Source organism: Bemisia tabaci, chromosome 1, assembly GCF_918797505.1.
Source record: "Bemisia tabaci chromosome 1, PGI_BMITA_v3".
Lineage (NCBI taxonomy): Eukaryota > Metazoa > Arthropoda > Insecta > Hemiptera > Aleyrodidae > Bemisia > Bemisia tabaci.
The window spans coordinates 41,344,613-41,363,746 of record NC_092793.1 but is presented as its reverse complement, the minus strand read 5'-3'; the positions used below and the strand labels follow the sequence as shown (position 1 = coordinate 41,363,746).

The window sequence follows — 19,134 nt, the reverse complement described above, 5'->3', positions numbered from 1 at the left end:
TGAGGTTTGTTTACCCTGTGACGTAGGTCTGTACAACCTGGCCAGCGAAATCCGAAATTCGAACTATGAAAAATTGACCATAATTTCCGATTTTCCGAGGTGTAAAATACACAACTCAGCAGAAGAAAGAAAGAAAAATCGATTCGATATTTCTGGAGATAAATGTATCGATACGGACGATATATCAACGTTGAAATATCGATACAATATTTTGGTCTAAAATATCGATAGTCTGGTGGCGCGGAGCGTCTTTGGGGGAGGGGGGGGGGGGGGGTTGGGCGCGTAGCGGCCAGGCGGCCAGGCCACACCGGAGCGTGACTGTAAGAGGAGGAAGGGGGGAGGGAGGGCCCCCTTCGGCCCTGGCGAGAGTAATAAAAACTCAAGTTCACACGTGCAGAGCTCGAAGCATTGAAGCCAAATTGGTCTGTTTGTTTTTAGGGATAGTGTCTTAGCCTAAGTTTATTTAAAAAACAATTAAATAAGAGGAAGGATTTTAACCCTGAAAATGTCCTCCCCCCCCCCCCGGGACCGCGGACAGCCTGTGACCCTGGGATCTTTGTCAGTTTTGGTGAGCACAGTTACAGAGATGGACCATTTTTTTAGGGAGCGAACAAATCAAAATTTTGAGCCTTAAGTTGGTCGCAACCATATCCGGAAGTCGTTACAGTGACATTTTTGTGCAATATGCTTCTGTGGAAAGTGCAATACTTAATGAATACTTTTGACAAATCGTGTTTTTTCCGATTTGCACTTCAAACGTGATTTATTTGTGGAGTGTCATACGTTCCTTTTTGAATTGAAAAACTCGTCAGATGCATTGGGTAATAAAGAACAGCATCTCTCATTTCTTAACGCAGGGGGCGGCAAATTTTGCATTTTTTTAAAATGCAGGTTAAAAAAAATCGGATTCAGAAAAAAAAAATTACAAACGAGAAAGCGTCTTTCGGTGACACAAGAGACAGCACCTTTAATTAGTCGAGTTAAGAGAGAAACTAAACACGCAATTTGGCATGGAGCGGTGCAGCAGTGATGATGAGGACTTGAGATAAAAAGGAGAAGCCCTCAGCGCGGCGCACGGTGAATCGAGTCAATGAGAGAGGTCGGAAAAAATTTGGGAACTTAAAACGCTCATAACTCCGTTTATACAAGAATCTAATGTTCTGCAAGCTGTTCCACTGGTTTTCTCGTGATATTTTCTTCCAGTATCACCCCTTGAACTTTAAAATGTGACGAAATAAACATCAACATTTGCAGTTTTTGTCAAAAATTTCATGTCCGACCCCTCTAATTGACTCAATCCACTGTGCGGCGGTCGGCGTGAAACGCATAGCGCCTACAAGACTGTAGGAATACTTCACGCATTGCGCCAAACACAGTGCGGACAGCGCGGCGCGCCGGCGGAAGTTAAAATTATTAAACCACATTTATGTTTGTTCTTGCATAATTTTTACCTTCATTTCTTACAAATGGAAGGCCTTGTTCACACATATGTAGATAGGTTTACGGAACTTGCAAAGTTCCGTGCAAACTTTTGCTAGTAGTGAGGGGCATAGTGTCCTTTCTTTTAATTTTTCTTGTTTTGCCGGTTGAAAATGCGGGTGTGATCCCTGCGAAACGTCCCGGGTTTCTTATTATATTTTATGTGTTTCTTTTTATTATTTGCGGCCTTAGTCCCGTTTTAAGTTGTTTCTCTGTTACTGTTTCGGGCCGATTAAGTTGTTTTTTATTGATGTTTCGAAACGAATGAGAAGGGGGCGGCAAAATACAGGTGACCCATAGGCAGCAAGTAGGTAAATCCGGCCCATGGGCGGCAAGTAGGAAAATCCGGCCCTGTTTTTTAAATGAATTTTGAGTCAAATTTACGTGAGAAATTGATTTACCAAGATTATTTTTCTTAATTAAAATTAACTTTCTTTTTAATACAGTTTTTACGTAAATACATTTGTTCGTAATTTCCAATACTTTTTACGAAATTTTTATGTTAATTTAATTGTTATGTAAATTTGACTTCCTTCTCCGACTTTTTTCTTTTATCGCGTTTTTCTGTGACTTTTAACAATTTTAGACTTTCTTTCCTTACTCTAGTAAGGATCTAGTCGTCAGAATCTATCCTGAACGACAACTTACATTCATGGAAAATAAAGCTTTAAATGTTCCTGACCATTTTTTACCATCCAAACTCACTAGAACACATTGTGTAGGTACATGAAAAATTTGAGGAGCATCGCTGTCAAAAGCTAAGTTCTCCTTCAATTTAGCTCTTTTTGTATGGTCTACGGGTAAGGACAAAACTAACTGTTTTTGCTAAACGCTTACTGTTTTTTATTCATAAAATTTAAAAGTCTCAATGAAAGCAAAGCTATGTCCAATCACAGCTAGGTATTTTTATTTTGAGACTGCACATCCCAACCTCTCCCACTTTTTCAGCCGAATTATTTTTTTTTTTGGGCTAGATTTTGGTTGGTGCAGTAATGCTGATGGTTATTTTTAGAAGACTATGATGGTGAAACCTAAATTTTCCAATGATATTTTATCAGCATAGTAAACTCAACCACGACTTCAATCATAAATAATTCCATTTAGCGAAATCAAGCTGAAAGGCACGAGTAAGGGTTCATGAAAGTTGAAGTCATAGCTCAACATTATATGGTAGGTTCAAGTAACTTATAACGTGTTTTAGACTTTTTTTCTTACCGTAGACCCTGAAAAACCACTTAAATTCAAGGAAAATGAAGCCTTAAATGTTCATACCCATTTTTAAATGTCAGAACTCACTAGACCACATTATATTCATGATAAATTTGAAGAATATCGCTGTGAAAAGTTGAGTTTTCCGTAGATTTAGCACTTTCCGTATGGTCTTTAAGGTAATGACAAAAAGTGCTAAATTGAAGGAGAACTCAACTTTTGACAGCGATATTCTTTAAATTCATCATGAATATAATGTGGTCTAGTGAGTTCCGACAGTTAAAAAATGGTTATGAACATTGAAAACTTTTAGTTCGATGAATTGAAGTTGTCCCTTAGGGCCCATTAGCGCTAAGGAAAAAAATTCTAAAACTTGTTTGAACCAACCCTATAATATTCTCCCACAGGATTCACTTTCAGACAGTAATGATTAATCAACATAAACATCAACCATTACTGATAAATCATCAAAGATCCTATTGGGCGAAATTCAGCCAAAAAGCACCAGTTTGGAGTCTTGACATTAATTTTGGCCACCATTGGTTGCTTATTTACGCTATTAAACTGTGACTCGATGATAAAGAATGCCATAAGGCGACATTCAGCCGAAAGGCACCTGTGTGGGTTCTTTACATTATGGTCACAGTTGATTGCTGAACGCTACCAAACCATGGCTAAATGATCAGAAATTCCATTTGGCGACACATGTTAACACTCTTTGAACATCTGAGGTATGAGTTCTGGAAATTTTGGCTATACTTGGTTGCTAAACGCTACTTAACAGTAAATGTTCAACAGTGACTTGATGATAAAGAATGCCATAGGGCGACATTCCGCCGAAAGGCACCTGTGTGGGTTCTTTACATTATGGTCACAGTTGATTGCTAAACGCTACCAAACCATGGCTAAATGATCAGAAAATCCATTTGGCGACACATGTGAACACTCTTTGAACATCTGAGGTATGAGTTCTGGAAATTTTGGCTATACTTGGTTGCTAAACGCTACTTAACAGTAAATGTTCAACAGTGACTTGATGATAAAGAATGCCATAGGGCGACATTCCGCCGAAAGGCACCTGTGTGGGTTCTTTACATTATGGTCACAGTTGATTGCTAAACGCTACCAAACCATGGCTAAATGATCAGAAATTCCATTTGGCGACACATGTTAACACTCTTTGAACATCTGAGGTATGAGTTCTGGAAATTTTGGCAATACTTGGTTGCTAAACGCTACTTAACAGTAAATGTTCAACAGTGACTTGATGATAAAGAATGCCATAAGGCGACATTCCGCCGAAAGGCATCTGTGTGGGTTCTTTACATTATGGTCACAGTTGATTGCTAAACGCTACCAAACCATGGCTAAATGATCAGAAATTCCATTTGGCATAATGGAGATGTTGCATGTGTGAGGAATTTGCGATTTGACTGTTAAATCTTGTGTAAAAGGTCACGAGAAACACGATGGTGCCACTGGTTTTCTCTGAAATCATCTCCCAAGCTCAAAAAAAAGCACTCAAGTTGAGGCCAAAATGGAGGGAATATCCCACCCTACCCTGAGAGTCCAAGTCTAGATCAAGACCAACTCTCCATGCAAAGATACGGAGCTAATACATTGACAGGGCTACCAATTTATCTGGGGACTCCAAAACTGAAAACACGGCAACCCTGCTAATGTATTTGCTCCCTGTCTTTGCATGGAAAGTTTGTCTTCATGTAGACGTGGACTCTCAGGGTAGGGTGGGATATCCCCTCCATTTTGGCCTCAACTTGAGAGCTTTTTTTGAGCTTGGGAGATTATTTCAGAGAAAACCAGTGGCACCATCGTGTTCCTCGCGAACTTTTATACAAGAATCGACAGTCAAATTGCAAATTCCTCGCACATGTAACATCTCCATTGGGCCAAAATGCACCGATATCAATACTTCATATGTTACTTGGTTCCTCGAAAATTCTCCTCTTGGACTTAGCCTAAAAGTGTGGACATTTTTTAGCCTCCGGCGAAACCTAGAGTCTATACGGCTTCGCCGCACGACTAAAAAAAGAGAGAGAAAAAAATAACTAAGGATGAAGAGCATCATGGAGAGACTAATACTTACCTAACCCTCGAGCAGCAACATCAGTAGCAACAAGGACTTCAATGAATCCATCACTAAACTCTGCAAAGTAAAATGAAAGCGAATTCAGACAACACTTTAAAAAGATTTTCGGAAAAATAAAAATTAGCAAATTGATAAGACAATCTAATACTGATTTGTACAATTCGATCAACATAATGAAATTCAAATGCATGATCCCATTAAGAAACAAGTTTTTTTGCGTCAGACAAGGGAAACTTCAAAACATGCTGTACATTTATTGCACTCTTTGCCATTATGGTTACATATCAATTCGACACCATCTTTTGTCCTTACTTCAGTTACATGACTTTCGAAGGTATAAGGACATACAGGGTGTTAGAAAAAACCCCTCCCCCTCTAACTTTTTACCTTGATTAGGGTAAAGATTTGAAACTTGGAGGACAAGCCTAGGTCAAAGAAAGCTACTTTTTGACCCCCCTAGAATTTTTAAAAGGATCCTCCTTTGGAGGTGCCCTCGAAAATTGTGGTGCCTCGGTGCTACCCTTTGTAAGTCCTTGTTCAAAAGAGCATGGAAAATGAACATTTTTTCGGCAAACCCGAAGTAAACCGTATCTGGAACCGTTCAAAATGGCGGCCGGTTAAAGTTCAAAATGGCCGAAAATTGGCGCCTCAGCTATTTGCACACGGCTTTGCCTAAAACTCGGTATCTGGAAGTATTAGCGCACGAGAAAAACAAATTTGATGATAGATTTTTGGAGAAAAAAACCCTAATTTTTCAAAACGGCGGCAAGTCAAGTTTCAAAATGGCCGAAAATTGACAAACTCGATTTTTTGCAGATGGATTCGCCTGAAACTCGATAATTGAGGGTATTTTGGCGCGAGAAAAACGAATTTGACGTTAGATTCAATCGCGAAAGTCGAGTTTGTCAATTTTCGGCCATTTAGAATCTTGACTTGCCGCCGTTTTGAAAAATTAGGGTCTTTTTTCCAAAAATCTATCGCCAAATTTGTTTTTCTCGTGCGCTAATACTTCCAGATACTGAGTTTTAGGCAAAGCCGTGTGCAAATAGCAGAGGTACCAATTTTCAGCCTTTTTAAACTATAACCGGCCACCATTTTGAAATGGTTAAGGATGATGACTTCGGGTTTGCGAGAAAAATTTGATTTTTTCATGTTTTTTCGAACAAAGTGCCACTAAGGGGGTCTTCCCTTATGGAAATAAAAATTGGGGTCTATTACTCCCCCTCGACGGGCCCCCTGAAAATATAAGGGGGTTAAAAAGTAGCTCTTTTTGACCTAGGTACGTCCTCCAAAATTTGAATCTTTACCTTAATTAGGTAAAAAGTTAGAGGGGAGGGGGGGACTTTCCGAACACCCAGTATTTATGTTGAATGGAACTATGTCAAAATAAAGTAAATTAAAAGGATCAATTAGCATAGGATTTACATGCATCATAGTTCCTTTTCTTTTACTTTAATTCATTTGTACACGATTCTCCTGATTCCTACTGGTCAAAACCAATCTTTATTGATACATCCTATGGATATAGCATCTGGATGATCAATCAACTTCACTTTATTAATATGCGTATACTTCTGATAAAATCTTCAGTGAGTTTGAAACACAGCAGTTTGTTTGTGTCCAGCATTAATCTAATCATTGTAAGCTGTGTGGAATCATATAATTGAAAAAACGCAGAGCCATTCTTACGAAATAAACCGTATTTTCCGCTATACCTCCGTTCATTTTGGTGAAACGAATTATTGAATATCTTCCTACATAATATGTTCACAGTGTACGACATCGAGAAAAAACAATAGAACTCCAAAAAAAAGGTAATTTTATCTTACCTTTGAGGATTGAATTCCTTTTAGACTGACTTTTGTCTCCATGAATAGCACCAACTTTGAATCTGAAAAAGAAGTTTGGTGAGAAGGAGAAACTAATTTTACAGAAATGTAAAAAGACATATATGATATGAGAGCATGAAATCACATTCAAAACTATCTACTTCACAAGATTTGTTGGAGCAGATGGGTAACTGAACCTTACTAACCAGATACAAAACATACAAATAAACATTTAAGTTGCATGTGCTCAACGTGAAGAGGAAAAAAGAAGGAGGCATTTGGGGTCAATGGTCATTGAACCAATAAGTGTTTGTTGAATAGTTGTTGAAAAAAATTGTTTTTTTGCCTATCCTGGTATGTTCCTTCCATTGTTCTCTCCCAAGGCAGAGTCATGCAGTCATGACCACCAACCCTTCAAACTTTCCCCTTTAATAAAGTGAGGAACAGTAGGAACGCATATTTGAATTATAAAACTTAAAAAGTTATGATGAGTCGAGGAATCTTTTTGCCCACCCCGGTATAACCATTCAAAAAGCTCAAAATAAAAATCTGTGCAAAAACTTACTCGTGTTTCTTAAGCAGCCTGCATATAAAATCAACCTGCCTCTTGGTGTTGGAGAAAATAAAAGTTTTCAATCCCTCAGATATCTCCAGCTTCTTAAGTAAATCTACAATTCTAGAGAAAAAATAGATGAAATTAAATAAATAGATAAATTACATTATCAATCTCTCCTTGGTTTCGGCCCAAACTTTCCTCAGATGTTACACTAAGTGTCCCCGATGCCTGGGCAAAATTTCAGCCACCCTGGATAATAAGGGGAGAGGGGGCTGGGGGCAAACTTGCCATTTTAGCAAAACTTTAAAAATCGATATCTCCGGGACAGTTTGAGTGCAAGTGTTGCGGCTTGCACCAAAACGTCAAACAATATTCCTAACAAGAATATCTATACTGTTATGATGAATGCATAATTTATGGTAATAATAATTACAGTTTTTTCAATTTTGACTCTTCTACTTTTTTCCGTTTTTCATATTCAAAAAAAAAGAAAAATAAGATTTTTGTGCAAAATTTCGGACCAATCCAAAAAATTTCACTTATTACATTGAAAAAAAGAAGAAAAAAAATGCAATCCTAAAAATATTACGGCAGTACCGTTTGGATTCATCATTAAAAAGGAAATAATATCAAAACGGCCCAATTTTCTCCTTCATACCCATGCATTATACTGTGCACCCCAAAATTTTTCACACAAAAAAATTAAATACCTTTAAGGTATGATGGCCTGAACACGTTTTGATCCTTCACTTTACGGGAGTATGATATCAAATCGGCCCAACTTCTCTGAAATATGTCCATTTCTGATCAATAACTTTTTCGAGACCTTCTGACTCATCGCTGAGGAGACACTGGTCATTACTTGACCCTTAATAAAGGAACCTTGCCTTGGACCTTCCTGCTTGTTTCAAATTTGCAAAATTATGTATGGGGATCATAAACAGTAGTTTCAAGACATCTATAGTTTTGTAGGGTTTTTTTCTACCGTTATACCTGCAGGTCAACTGAGAAACACACTACCGTTTTCCCAAGGCCAAGCGTCTCGCGGGCTATAGAATCTGCCCAACAATGTCATGTTTTGGGGTCCAAACTTTGTCGTTAAAGCTTAATAAGTTTTTTTAATAATTAACTAAATTGAAAAACCGAGGCTATTACGAGTAGAGCTGAGCATATTCTACCCAAATACTAGGAGTTTTTTAGGATTTACTCTACGACTTAATTAGCAGGAGAGCAAAATGGACTGCAAACGGTGCAGGCGAGCCCGATAGTGTTTCTCCGTGTATATCTAGCTAGGCAGCAGCCACCCATCTTTAATTTTTTTTTTTTTTTTTTTTTTGGTCGTTAAATTTTTAGGGGAAGTCTTTTAGGATTGGGCCGGGGTGGCTACCGCCACCTAAAATTTCCTCTCAAATCGATCGTTGCTGTGTAAATAATGTAGTATGGCCCATTTTGAGTCTCCCCAAAATTAAATAGGTTCCGCAGTTGGCGCCCTTCAGGCATCAACTAGTCTTGATGGGGCACTCTCGAACCCAGGAAGTGACAGAAGTGACACCGTAGTTGCTACTTTCTGGTTGGTCGAGAGTGCCTTAGTTCATTTTTGCTCCTCTTTCGTGATGTATGTAGTTTTTCGTCCCTCGACATATTTCCCCGTTTCTTACCTCCCCTTAATTTCATCAGTCGGGTCGGCAGCGGAGTTTTAGTTTCATTTTTGGTCACTACAATAAATAACAGTTTTCTGTGTTCATTTATCCTTTTCCTATTATTTAAAGTAGGTGGGACGGGAGTCTCGTTTTAGCCGGCCAGCTCTCAGTTATTTTTTCTCTTGCTCAGTATAGTTAGCTGATGCTCACACTGCTTCAACAGAAACCAATCGGAGTGACCCTCCATTAAATTCTAAATGTACTCCTCTTTATTTGACCTTGGGGAAATGATTTGTTCCTGAGTTACGGCGATTTTTCTGCATGCGACGTATCGGCGGCCAATTTAGGCAAAGAGGAACAAGGGCGTGCAATATTTTCTGAGCCCTCCCTGAAGAAGGAATCCTGTGTTTTTTTGGATGCTGAATTCGAATATGAACTTTGTTTTCAAAAATTGTCCTCGAAAGTTGCCAAATCGTGCAAAAAAGCCAATTTCTAGCAATTTTCCCCCGATTAGAAAACCAATTGAAGAGAAATGTTCAAAACAAACCTCAAATTCGGATTCTACGTCAAAAATTACGAATGAATTGCACTGCAATGCAGACCGCAGCTTAAAGTAGGTGTGCCCGGAATAATTAAGACAGATTAGAGTATTTGTATATTTTGGTCCTAGAAATAGTGGATTGTTGTTAGTGAGAAGAATTTATCATATTTTTTGATGCCAAATTCAACGACAACTTTGGCGAAGTCACGTCAGTCCAAAGAATGTAAATTCGGATGTCACCTCCAAAAAAGGTATGTATCTGTTTTAAACTAGGCATTCTTAAAATCTAACATACTGCAGAGGTCGTCACATGGTGCAAAAAGTGCTGAAAACGTGCCTGTTTTGCACAATTCAGTAACTTTTCTAGCGAAACTCTAAAAAACTAAAGTTTAAAATCGAATTTGGCGTCAAAATATATATTAAATTCTCCTTACTAACAACAATCAACAATTCCAAGGACCAAAATATACAAATAGGTACTCTGATTTGTCCCAATTATTTCGGACACACCAAATGTAAGCTACAGTCTGCAATTATCGAAGAACAGTGATTGCAATGCAATTCCTATGTAATTTTTGACGTAGAATCCGAATTAGAGGTTTGTATTGATCATTTCTCTCCGATTGGTTTCCTAATCGTGGGATTATCGCTAGAGTTGGCTTTTTAGCACGATTTGGCAACTTTCGAGGACAATTTTTGAAAATAAAGTTCATATATAAAAATCGCTGTTACTCCACAACTAGTCATTTTCCCAAGGTCAATTAAAGAAGAATACATTCAGAATTCAATGGAGGGTCACTTGGACTGGTTTTTGTTTACACAGCATCGATCCATTTGTAAGGAAATACAATAAACAGAAAAAAGGCGAAGCGTCAAAATTGAATTATTATTATACGATAAACTATGGAACCATCATAACAGTATAAATATCCATATTAGGAATATCTCTTGACGTTTTTTGGCTCAAACTGCAAAACTTGTGCTCAAACCGTTCCGAAGATATAGATTTTTAAAGATTTGCAAAAATGCCAAGTTTGCCCTCTGTAAAAAATAAAGTATGACACGAAGTCTACGATGTTGCAAACCGAGTTATGTGATTGCGGACTTACACCGTTGAATCACCCCTTTTTTCTTACAAGTGAGCTTGTTCACTAATTTCTAATTCCTACATTTTTTAAAACCTGAGAGTGCACATAGTTCACGGGAATTTTGCCCAATTTTATTTTTTGAGCGATGTTAACCCATGAAAGACGAGTTCAAAATTACGTATTATGAGCTCCCATTTCAACGCATATCACTGGATCATCCAAGATGGCGGCCTTGTAGATCTATTCCTTTTTAGCCACACTTTCTATTGCCCTTCTGACGTAAGCATGTATCTCAATTTCCACATTAGCTCTGTTTTAGGTATAAATTTATACTTTCTGGGGCTCTTGCGGAATTCAAGATACGCCAATATGTCAGAGGAGCGACTTATTGACCTTGCCGTCTCTCTGGCATGATCCATGGGACGTGCCCGTGCAGTGATAACGGGAGGAGTCAACAAAAGCAAATCAGAAACTCTCAATTATCCTGAAAGATTCATGAAAATTGAAAGATTATCCAACAGTCTCTGCTGGAATTTTTAAGACCTGATTACCGAACTGCACCCAAATTGATTGAACAGGCGCATGTCAACGTAACATTTTTGGATTTTTTGTGGGTTGAAAATTTGATAGACTCTAAACTTGGGCTATCCATCAAAAATTCCTTTAGATTCTAAACTTCACTCCAATCAATTTCACAGGTGATTCCACTTCTTCAGTGCAAATCTGTCTGAACCTAAAAATTGAGAATCTGTTGCTTCATTCCCTTATGCAAAACTATATCCATATATAATGCCAATAGGAAAAGAATACTCACTTGTCTTGCTTTTCAAACTCATGACAAACTTCAACGATCTGTTTTATATTGTGATTGGCAGCTAAGTCCTTGTTCCCAACATGGATCTGAACATAATCGCCCAGGAAATCACTGGCCAGTTTTTGAACACTCTGAGGCCATGTTGCTGACCACATGACTAGCTGTCGATCAGGCTGAGAATAGACAGAGATTAAACATGAGAACATCCAATTACTTGAGCATTATGGAAGATTTAATTAAGAGCTTGTCGTGACTCCATTTTATTGACATAAGCCCCTAGACTTAAGGCAACAGCCACAGCTCTCAGCCATCTGCGCTGCCCTGAACCAGTTCCGGATAGACGGCTCAGATCAACTTGGTGGGACTTTCATTGTTTTTTTTTGTTCAAGGAACTATCAAATTAAAGTGGCCATTTTAGATTAAAAATAGCGTTGTGAAACCAATTTGACTCATCTACTTCAGATTGTACTTTCGCTGTAATATACTTTTGGAAAAGTTAAGCTAAAAAATGTAGACATTTTTCATACAGACTTTGAAGTTGAAGACTTTTTTTCTTTCAATACCATACATTCCTAATGATATTATTGCATCTATGGGGTCATTTTTCATACGAAATGACTTTTCTTATTGCTGTAGCCATGGTTCAAGACAGCTGATGCCAAAAAGTCTAGTAATATGCTAATTGCAAAAAATTAGTATCATTTTGCATTTTTATTATGAAAAGTGTCATAGAAAAATTGGAATGGATCTTACTTCGGAAATAATTATTGAAACATGTCCATTACATGGTTACACTCATAGAAAATCGGCATTTCATATACTGGAGCAATCACGAGGCAGAGATAAAATCAAACATGATGGAGCATACCCTGACTTGGTTCAATAACTTCCTCAGCTGATACTCAAACCCCATGTCCAGCATTCGGTCGGCTTCATCAATGACAACGAATGATGTTCGCTTAAGGTTGGTCGCTTCCATTTGCAACAAGTCAAGTAATCTTCCTGGAGTAGCTACCACTAACTGGGGGCATTCTTGTAAGAATTTTATCTGAATTCAATTTAAAAAAACACACATAAAAAACTAAAAACTTTGCTTCAATAACCAGCCTCCTTATATAAGCTAGAAAGTCGTGTTGAAATTGTATTACATATTTGCTTTCATTTAACTTTATAGGTTTAAGAATAAAATAAGTAGGAAGGAAGGCATGCATTTTAACTGAAGCTTTTTTTTCCAGAGTGCATTTAAGTTTGTCTCTATCATATACAGGGTGTCCCCAACCACCCGTACCGCTTGTGTCTTGTTTCTTCTAGAATAGACAAAGTTGCTTGTTAACTAAGTCGTTTTATGAGTCCTTGCATTCTTACTGGGATTTAATAATTTTAATTCTCAGTAGAGTTAATAATGCCACGTCAAGTTTACTTACAGAGCTATTCTGTGATTCTTGAAAAAGTGCTGATATACACATAAAGGGGAAAAATTAAAATTATAATGAATGATAAATAAATAAAAAAGAAAAAATTAAAACAAACATTTTAATAATTGATCCAGGAAACATTAGATTACTTACTGACTATAAAATAAGTTTACGCCCACCTGTACATCCTTTTTCTTCCCTCCAAAGACTGCAAGGGCTTTCACATCAAATTGATTTGCAACATTCTGAATCTGCTGAACCAGTTCTCTCGTTGGTGCAAGTATAAGAACGATGGGTCCGTCACCTGCCTCAGACGGCTTTTGATTTGCAATGTGAGTCAGGGCTGGAAGAAGGTACTGAGAACCCCAAAAGATCATCAAGAGCAAACCAAATTATTATCAGTCATTTGGAGGTGGAACGTTTCTTTTTTAAGGCTAAAAACATCTTGGGCTTCAAAAATGAGATAAGGAAACCTTACTTATTTAACTCTAGTCTGTTAAACAGTTTTTCTAACAAGTCTATTAATTACAGGTCATTTGGACACGGATTAAAAATCCTTGTGCTCATGGTATTTATCCTTATTTTTACAGTTTTTTCTGCTACATAATAGATACCAGATAATTTTTATGGCTATAATTTTGAAAAACCAAATTTTCAAGATTATTATCATAAACCATTGCGAAATGGCGGCTGTTCTTAGTTCGAAATATTCGAAAAAAGTACCTAGGTAGCCCGTAAATTAAAACTGTGCGATTATGAATTTTTAGGTTCAGTTATGGCTTCATTACAATTACAATTAAAAGGATTAACTGCTAATACGATTATTACTTGATTGAAACTGGAGAGGAGAAAAATTATAAAGTTTTATAATCTTTATTCTTGTGTGGCTTTTGTGCCAAAAACCGAACACAAAATATTTTGAGATCGGAGGAATTTTTGAAAAAACTGGGAGCCAAAATTTTCCTCCAATTTTTTTTAAGGTTGACTTACTGCCTTTTCTTCTAAAGTCTCCTTGCCGCCCAAATTAAACTTGAATTTCAACTGAATCCACTAAAAATTTTCTACATTTGACTATACAAACAAAGTACACTAGAGAAATAGAGCCTGAATGAAGAATACTCAAAAGAAATTCACACAAAACTGCGTCTCCCTAGTAGCACAGCTAAATTCACAGTATATAAACGAAGTATAACCGTTATGTAAAGAGCGTATTTATATAAAGAATGTATAATCATAACGGTTACATAAAATATATATAAAGAGCGTATTTATATAAACATGTATAACTGAAGTATAACAGCTATATAAAACATTTTTAAAAATAAATTTTATACAAACTAATTATAAAGGTTATTCGCGCAATTTATAAAGTTATTTGATTAATAACGGTTATACGACGGCGGTTGCCTTTGAACATCCTGTTACTTAACCGTTATATGACGTGTGGTATACTTTCGTTAAAATTTTTTTTATATAAATCTGCTACTAGGGTACCCGCCCGCTCAAGATTTTTTTTATTCTTTTATTTTTAATTTTTTAATCATTTTAAAAACATTTCCATGTAGAGGTGAGCCTCCAGGCTAAAAATATAAAAATTCATCACCTAAAATACAATCTTATCACATAAAATAGACGCCAGGTAAACATTAATATGAAAAAATTTTTCCTCTTTTCAATAATGTCACCAGAAAAATGCAAAATATAGCAGAAACATTATTTACAAGAATCCAAACTATTATCTGAACTCTATTTTATAACTATCATCTACAATTATCTGGAATAGTTTTTTTTTTGCCTTGGTGCTGGGATTAATTTGAATGTTTTGGGATAAATCAGGATCAGAGATAGATTAGGACAAGTCACAATAAAGTATGCCCCATTGCCCCACCTCAACTTCTACGGTTCAACTTTTGTAGCTTTCAGCTACCAAAACTCACAATGGACCACTAGACAAGGTACGAATTTAAGCATTCTGATACATGTTTCTTCACCAGAATTTCACGTAGAACACGATTCGCTCAACGAAAATTACTGAAACCAACTCCTAACAAAGATATTAACGTTTTTGTTTCACATACGTTACGAGGAATTTGAACTGTCCGCTCACAAGAAACTCAAAGCTCTACGTGAGTCAAATCGCGCACTACAACGGTTTCAGCAAGCTTCTCAATCGAGCAATGTTCATTCCTCACCCTGTGTTGTTCAAACTATAAACAACTTGCTATAGCTGAGCCAAAGCGTCAATATTGAGGTTGCCAGATTTTTATATCGCAGAGACTGTCATGATAACGTTTAGCGCACGATGTGAATCACGTAGAGCATTGAGTTTTCATGAGCGGGTGGTTTGAATTCACGCATCAAGAATTATTTAATATCTTCGTAAGGAGTTAATTTTGGTAATTTTCGTTGTGCGCATCGTGTTCTACGAGAAATTTGGGTTAAGAAGCATGTATCAGAATGCTGAAATTCGTACCTTGTCTAGTGGTCCATTGAAATTTTTTGCAGATTTTTTGACATTTGATTACAAGTCAAGTCACATTGGTTCAACGAAATGATTAAACCTTTTCATGGCACTTTTCATGGATTATGCCCCGCTAAAAGCAAATTCTAGCCCAATGCATAGTTTTTGCCTGTGACATATTAATAGTTTAAATGAATGAATTACTAATACATTTTTTTCTCAGCCAGAAACTTACTCCAAGAGTTTTGCCGGATCCTGTCTGAGCAATGCCCACCAGATTAGAGCCACTTAGAGCAACAGGCCATCCTACAGCTTGGATGGGAGTCGGTTTTTCATAGCCAAGTTTTCTGAGACAGTAAGAGGAAAAACAAGATTGAGGTGAATAAGCAAAATTTCAATTGAAGTATAAAGTTCAATTTGTGCTCAGAAAGAAAAATGTCATGAAAATTTCAGTATTGTGGTTGTAGGCGCCATTACTACTGAGTAACTCTTGAGCAGAGATTATGCTTGAAACTCCATGGAAAGTGCATCTAGCGGGCAAGATAAGCACAATACCATGATCTTCAGGTCCCGAGTGAATTTGGTACACCTTAGAAAATTGCACTGCACTGCAACGGTGCATGGAGTAAACATCTATGATTTTGTGGGCAATCCTTGCATTGAGTCAAGGTATTTTATAACACGATGATGCAAACCCGTCCTCTAAAACAGGCTGCATTGAGGTACTTACTAGCTAAATTTCACCCAATTTTGATTTACAAGAGGTGTGCATGACCAAAGTCGTATCCTCGAATTTCTTTTCCTTAAAAATGTTGGCATAGGGCGATCTGTGATGAACAGCTCCGTGTGTCAATCCTGTTTGAACCATTCAAACTTCATTGCTTCAACCCTCTTTTACATGCCGTGACTATACTTCCCTTTGCTTTGTCTCTTTTTCGTCACTCCAAGGGCCAACCAAAAAGCAGCATGCTTCTTGGTCATTTTCATCCTTTAAATCCTTTCATAAACGTTTCATACTCCATTAACGGCTCTTCTGTCTCGCCTGTAAACACACGGTTCACGCTTGTCTACGCTTGGCGGTATCAAAAGTGCCTGTTTAAGCTTGGGCACTATGTTGTCAAACTTATCAAACTAGTCACATTTTTTACGCACAAACTAATCACAAGAGATAAAAAATTTTACCTAATATTTCTTTTGTTATCAAAATTAATCTCTGAAATTTTCATGAGAGTATGTGGAGAGTATTTAAAGGATATATTGAAGCAGTATTCAGATATACAGCAAAATAGAATCCAAGTACAAAAGAAACTTGCGATACTTCGGCCAAAAGGTGACAACCTCGCCATGTAAACTTTACTTCTAGGCCCCTTTTATTGTAGACAAACGATTAGATAGATTCCTACAATTTCAAGAACTTTTTTCATTAAAAAAGATTGGAAACCCCGATTCTCCCGTTAAATAAAATCTGCCCGCAAGATTTGGCTTTGGAACCTCTGCTATACATTGCTATGATTATTTTACCGTCTAGGTCATTCAATGTCATTTCAACACGGCTTGTAACCACCCCGACTTAGATTTCTATGATTTTATTTCTTTTTTAATCTCCGGGTCAACATAACAAAAAACCCAAAGTTTCAGCTTCATACCCTTAATACTTCCTGAGAAAATTTTTCTTGAACTTTTGTGGCATTTTTAAAAAATGCACTCTCCTAACTCAGAAAACAGGATTGACTCATGTTTGAAAAAGCCTCATAGTTTAAGAGTTTTAAAGATTTTAAGCCGAAATTTGGCACACTAGTTGGTGTTAGTATGCACTAGGGGGCTATGCCTCCTGGCCGCTACGCGGCCCAACCCCAAGAGGACACTTCGCGCTTTCTTAGGCCCGCGTCGACAAAAGAACAACCAAAAAAATGAAAAGGTTTTCATACCCAGACTCTCATTTGTCCAATCTCCCTCTGGCTGGGAGCTATTGGACCAATAAGAATCAAATGAAAAAATCGGCATTTATTTCAAACTTTACGCCAAGGCTGAAAAGAAATGGAACGAAGCGTTTCGTCACTTTTTGATACTCTGAAGCAAGGGGGCATACCTTCAATTCACTTACCCTACTAAAAGACCAAGATTCAAGACCTGCTTGCCCCCCTTTCTAAGCTTTCTGGTCTACTCTTATTTAAAAAAACCTGGGTGCTACTTTCTAATTCTGATTGAGGCGGGCGCATCTAGGGACTACCACCTGTCGATAACCACAAAAATCAAGGGAATCGGCCGGGTAGAACGCTCAAACGAACTGTGACAAAAAAATACATTGTTAAAATGGAAGAATTAGCGACTTTACCACGTGATATAAAGAATCTGGGTCATATTTTCAAAATCTAAATGTAGCGGGCTCATCTAGAGACACTTGCCTTCAAAAGCCGCAAAAATCATGAAAATTGGCCAAGCAGAACGCTGCAACTAAGCATTACCAGATATGCAAATTTAGGAGGTCTCAGAGCTTATGGTACAGATTTTAAGGGGAAAATTCCCAATTGAACCCAACTCACTTAGGAGGGCCATCCGAGTTGCAGATACGCCCTTTTAGTCCTGATTTTTAGCGCTTAAAACTAGTTTTCTTAAAATGGGCGTAGCGACCGAAGCTAAGGAGATATTTTTTTTTTTTCCGATTAGTCCATGTCTTATCTCATATCTTCACTGGAAACCACCGAAAAGCCACAAAAATCAAATTTTTGCGACAAATTTTACCAATTATAGTGAGGGTCATCATGAAATAATGATTCTTTGAATTTACTTTGAAGGCCATTATTAACTTTTTTGCAATAATACCGAGTAGTTTGCGGTCGATTTCTCTAGCCGCCCCCCAACTTTCCCAACTTTAAAAATCGAGATTGTCAAAGTTTTGTGCCCAAACGTACCGCAAATAAGAAGTTTTGTACCCATCGTGTAAAGTATGTAAACTTAAAACAGAGGAGGGAAGCTAGAGAAATGAAGCTTCCCCCCCCCCCCCTCACCACACAAATTGTACTTTTTTTAACGTAAAAGTTTTGTAATATGTAGCTTTGTAACAAAATGTACCGTTCAAAAAAAATTGTGTACCCTCATAGTGAGGAGCTACAGGGGGTCAAAAGTGGGGGGGGGGGGCTGGAGAAATATTTTCGAAAAAACGAACCTGGGTTCTCAAAAACAGTCAAAATGTATTATATGAGTTTTGTACCGAAATGTACCATCGAAAAAACCAGACTTTTTTTTACCCCAAGGCCCCTAACCGAGGCATATGGTACCGTAGATATAAGGGGATATTTGGAAAGAAAATAATTCACTTGCAGTGCATATTCATTTAATAATGGTGCACCAGAGGTTACGAAATATCTAAAAAGAACTCAGCTGATATAAGACATATTAATTTTTGCTCTTACAGCATTGCCATATTTAAGTTCGCCTCCTTAAAAATTAATTCCATGATGAATAGATGCGAACTGGGAACAACATACAGGTCCAACACTTGTAACTAGGGATGAGGTTTCCCTCATCCTTAGTTACAACCCAGAAAAACCTCACCAGACCTTATTCTAAAACAAACTGCATAAATTGATTTTTCGCAAATCACAAATAGAAATTTCTCAACAAATTTTGACTCGAACTCCGAATTTTGATCTCGCTGAAGCCCGGATCCCGGTCTCACAATCAGTTCCTTGAAATTGCAAACCGACTTAGGTTTTGTTAACAAATCATCCGGTTGATTACCTGTAGGGAAATATTTTACATCAGTTACTCTTTGAACAATCTGCTCCCTAAAAAAAAAAATTATATTTAACATCAATGTGTTCTGATCTTTCGTGGCTGCAATACTTATGCAATCTTAGGGATCCGTCTCTCACATCAAAATTATTTCAGTATTTCTATTTTAACATTGTCATGTCAATGGCATTACTGTGCTTATGATAGTTTTTAATTAAAGTGCTCGTAAGTCAAGATTATCATAGAGTTTCCCTCTACAT

The 19,134-nt window shown here is 37.4% G+C and overlaps 1 protein-coding gene across 12 annotated transcripts in view; it reads right to left on the bottom strand.

Annotated features, from left to right (window-relative positions):
- Nucleotides 1-19,134, bottom strand: part of LOC109037059 (ATP-dependent RNA helicase p62) — a 120,084-nt gene that overhangs the window by 55,049 nt on the left and 45,901 nt on the right. For 9 of the 12 annotated variants that reach the window (XM_072301077.1, XM_072301095.1, XM_019051551.2 and 6 more), the window contains 7 exons: nt 15,375-15,486; nt 12,858-13,034; nt 12,132-12,311; nt 11,264-11,436; nt 7,190-7,300; nt 6,625-6,686; nt 4,793-4,852 (listed from right to left, as the gene is read on the bottom strand). In XM_072301077.1, the coding sequence (XP_072157178.1) occupies nt 4,793-4,852; nt 6,625-6,686; nt 7,190-7,300; nt 11,264-11,436; nt 12,132-12,311; nt 12,858-13,034; nt 15,375-15,486 (875 nt within the window). Of the gene's footprint in view, nt 1-4,792; nt 4,853-6,624; nt 6,687-7,189; nt 7,301-11,263; nt 11,437-12,131; nt 12,312-12,857; nt 13,035-15,374; nt 15,487-18,699; nt 18,881-19,134 lie in introns of all 12 variants that reach the window. The other 3 variants (XM_072301084.1, XM_072301087.1, XM_072301089.1) reach the window with 1 other exon arrangement.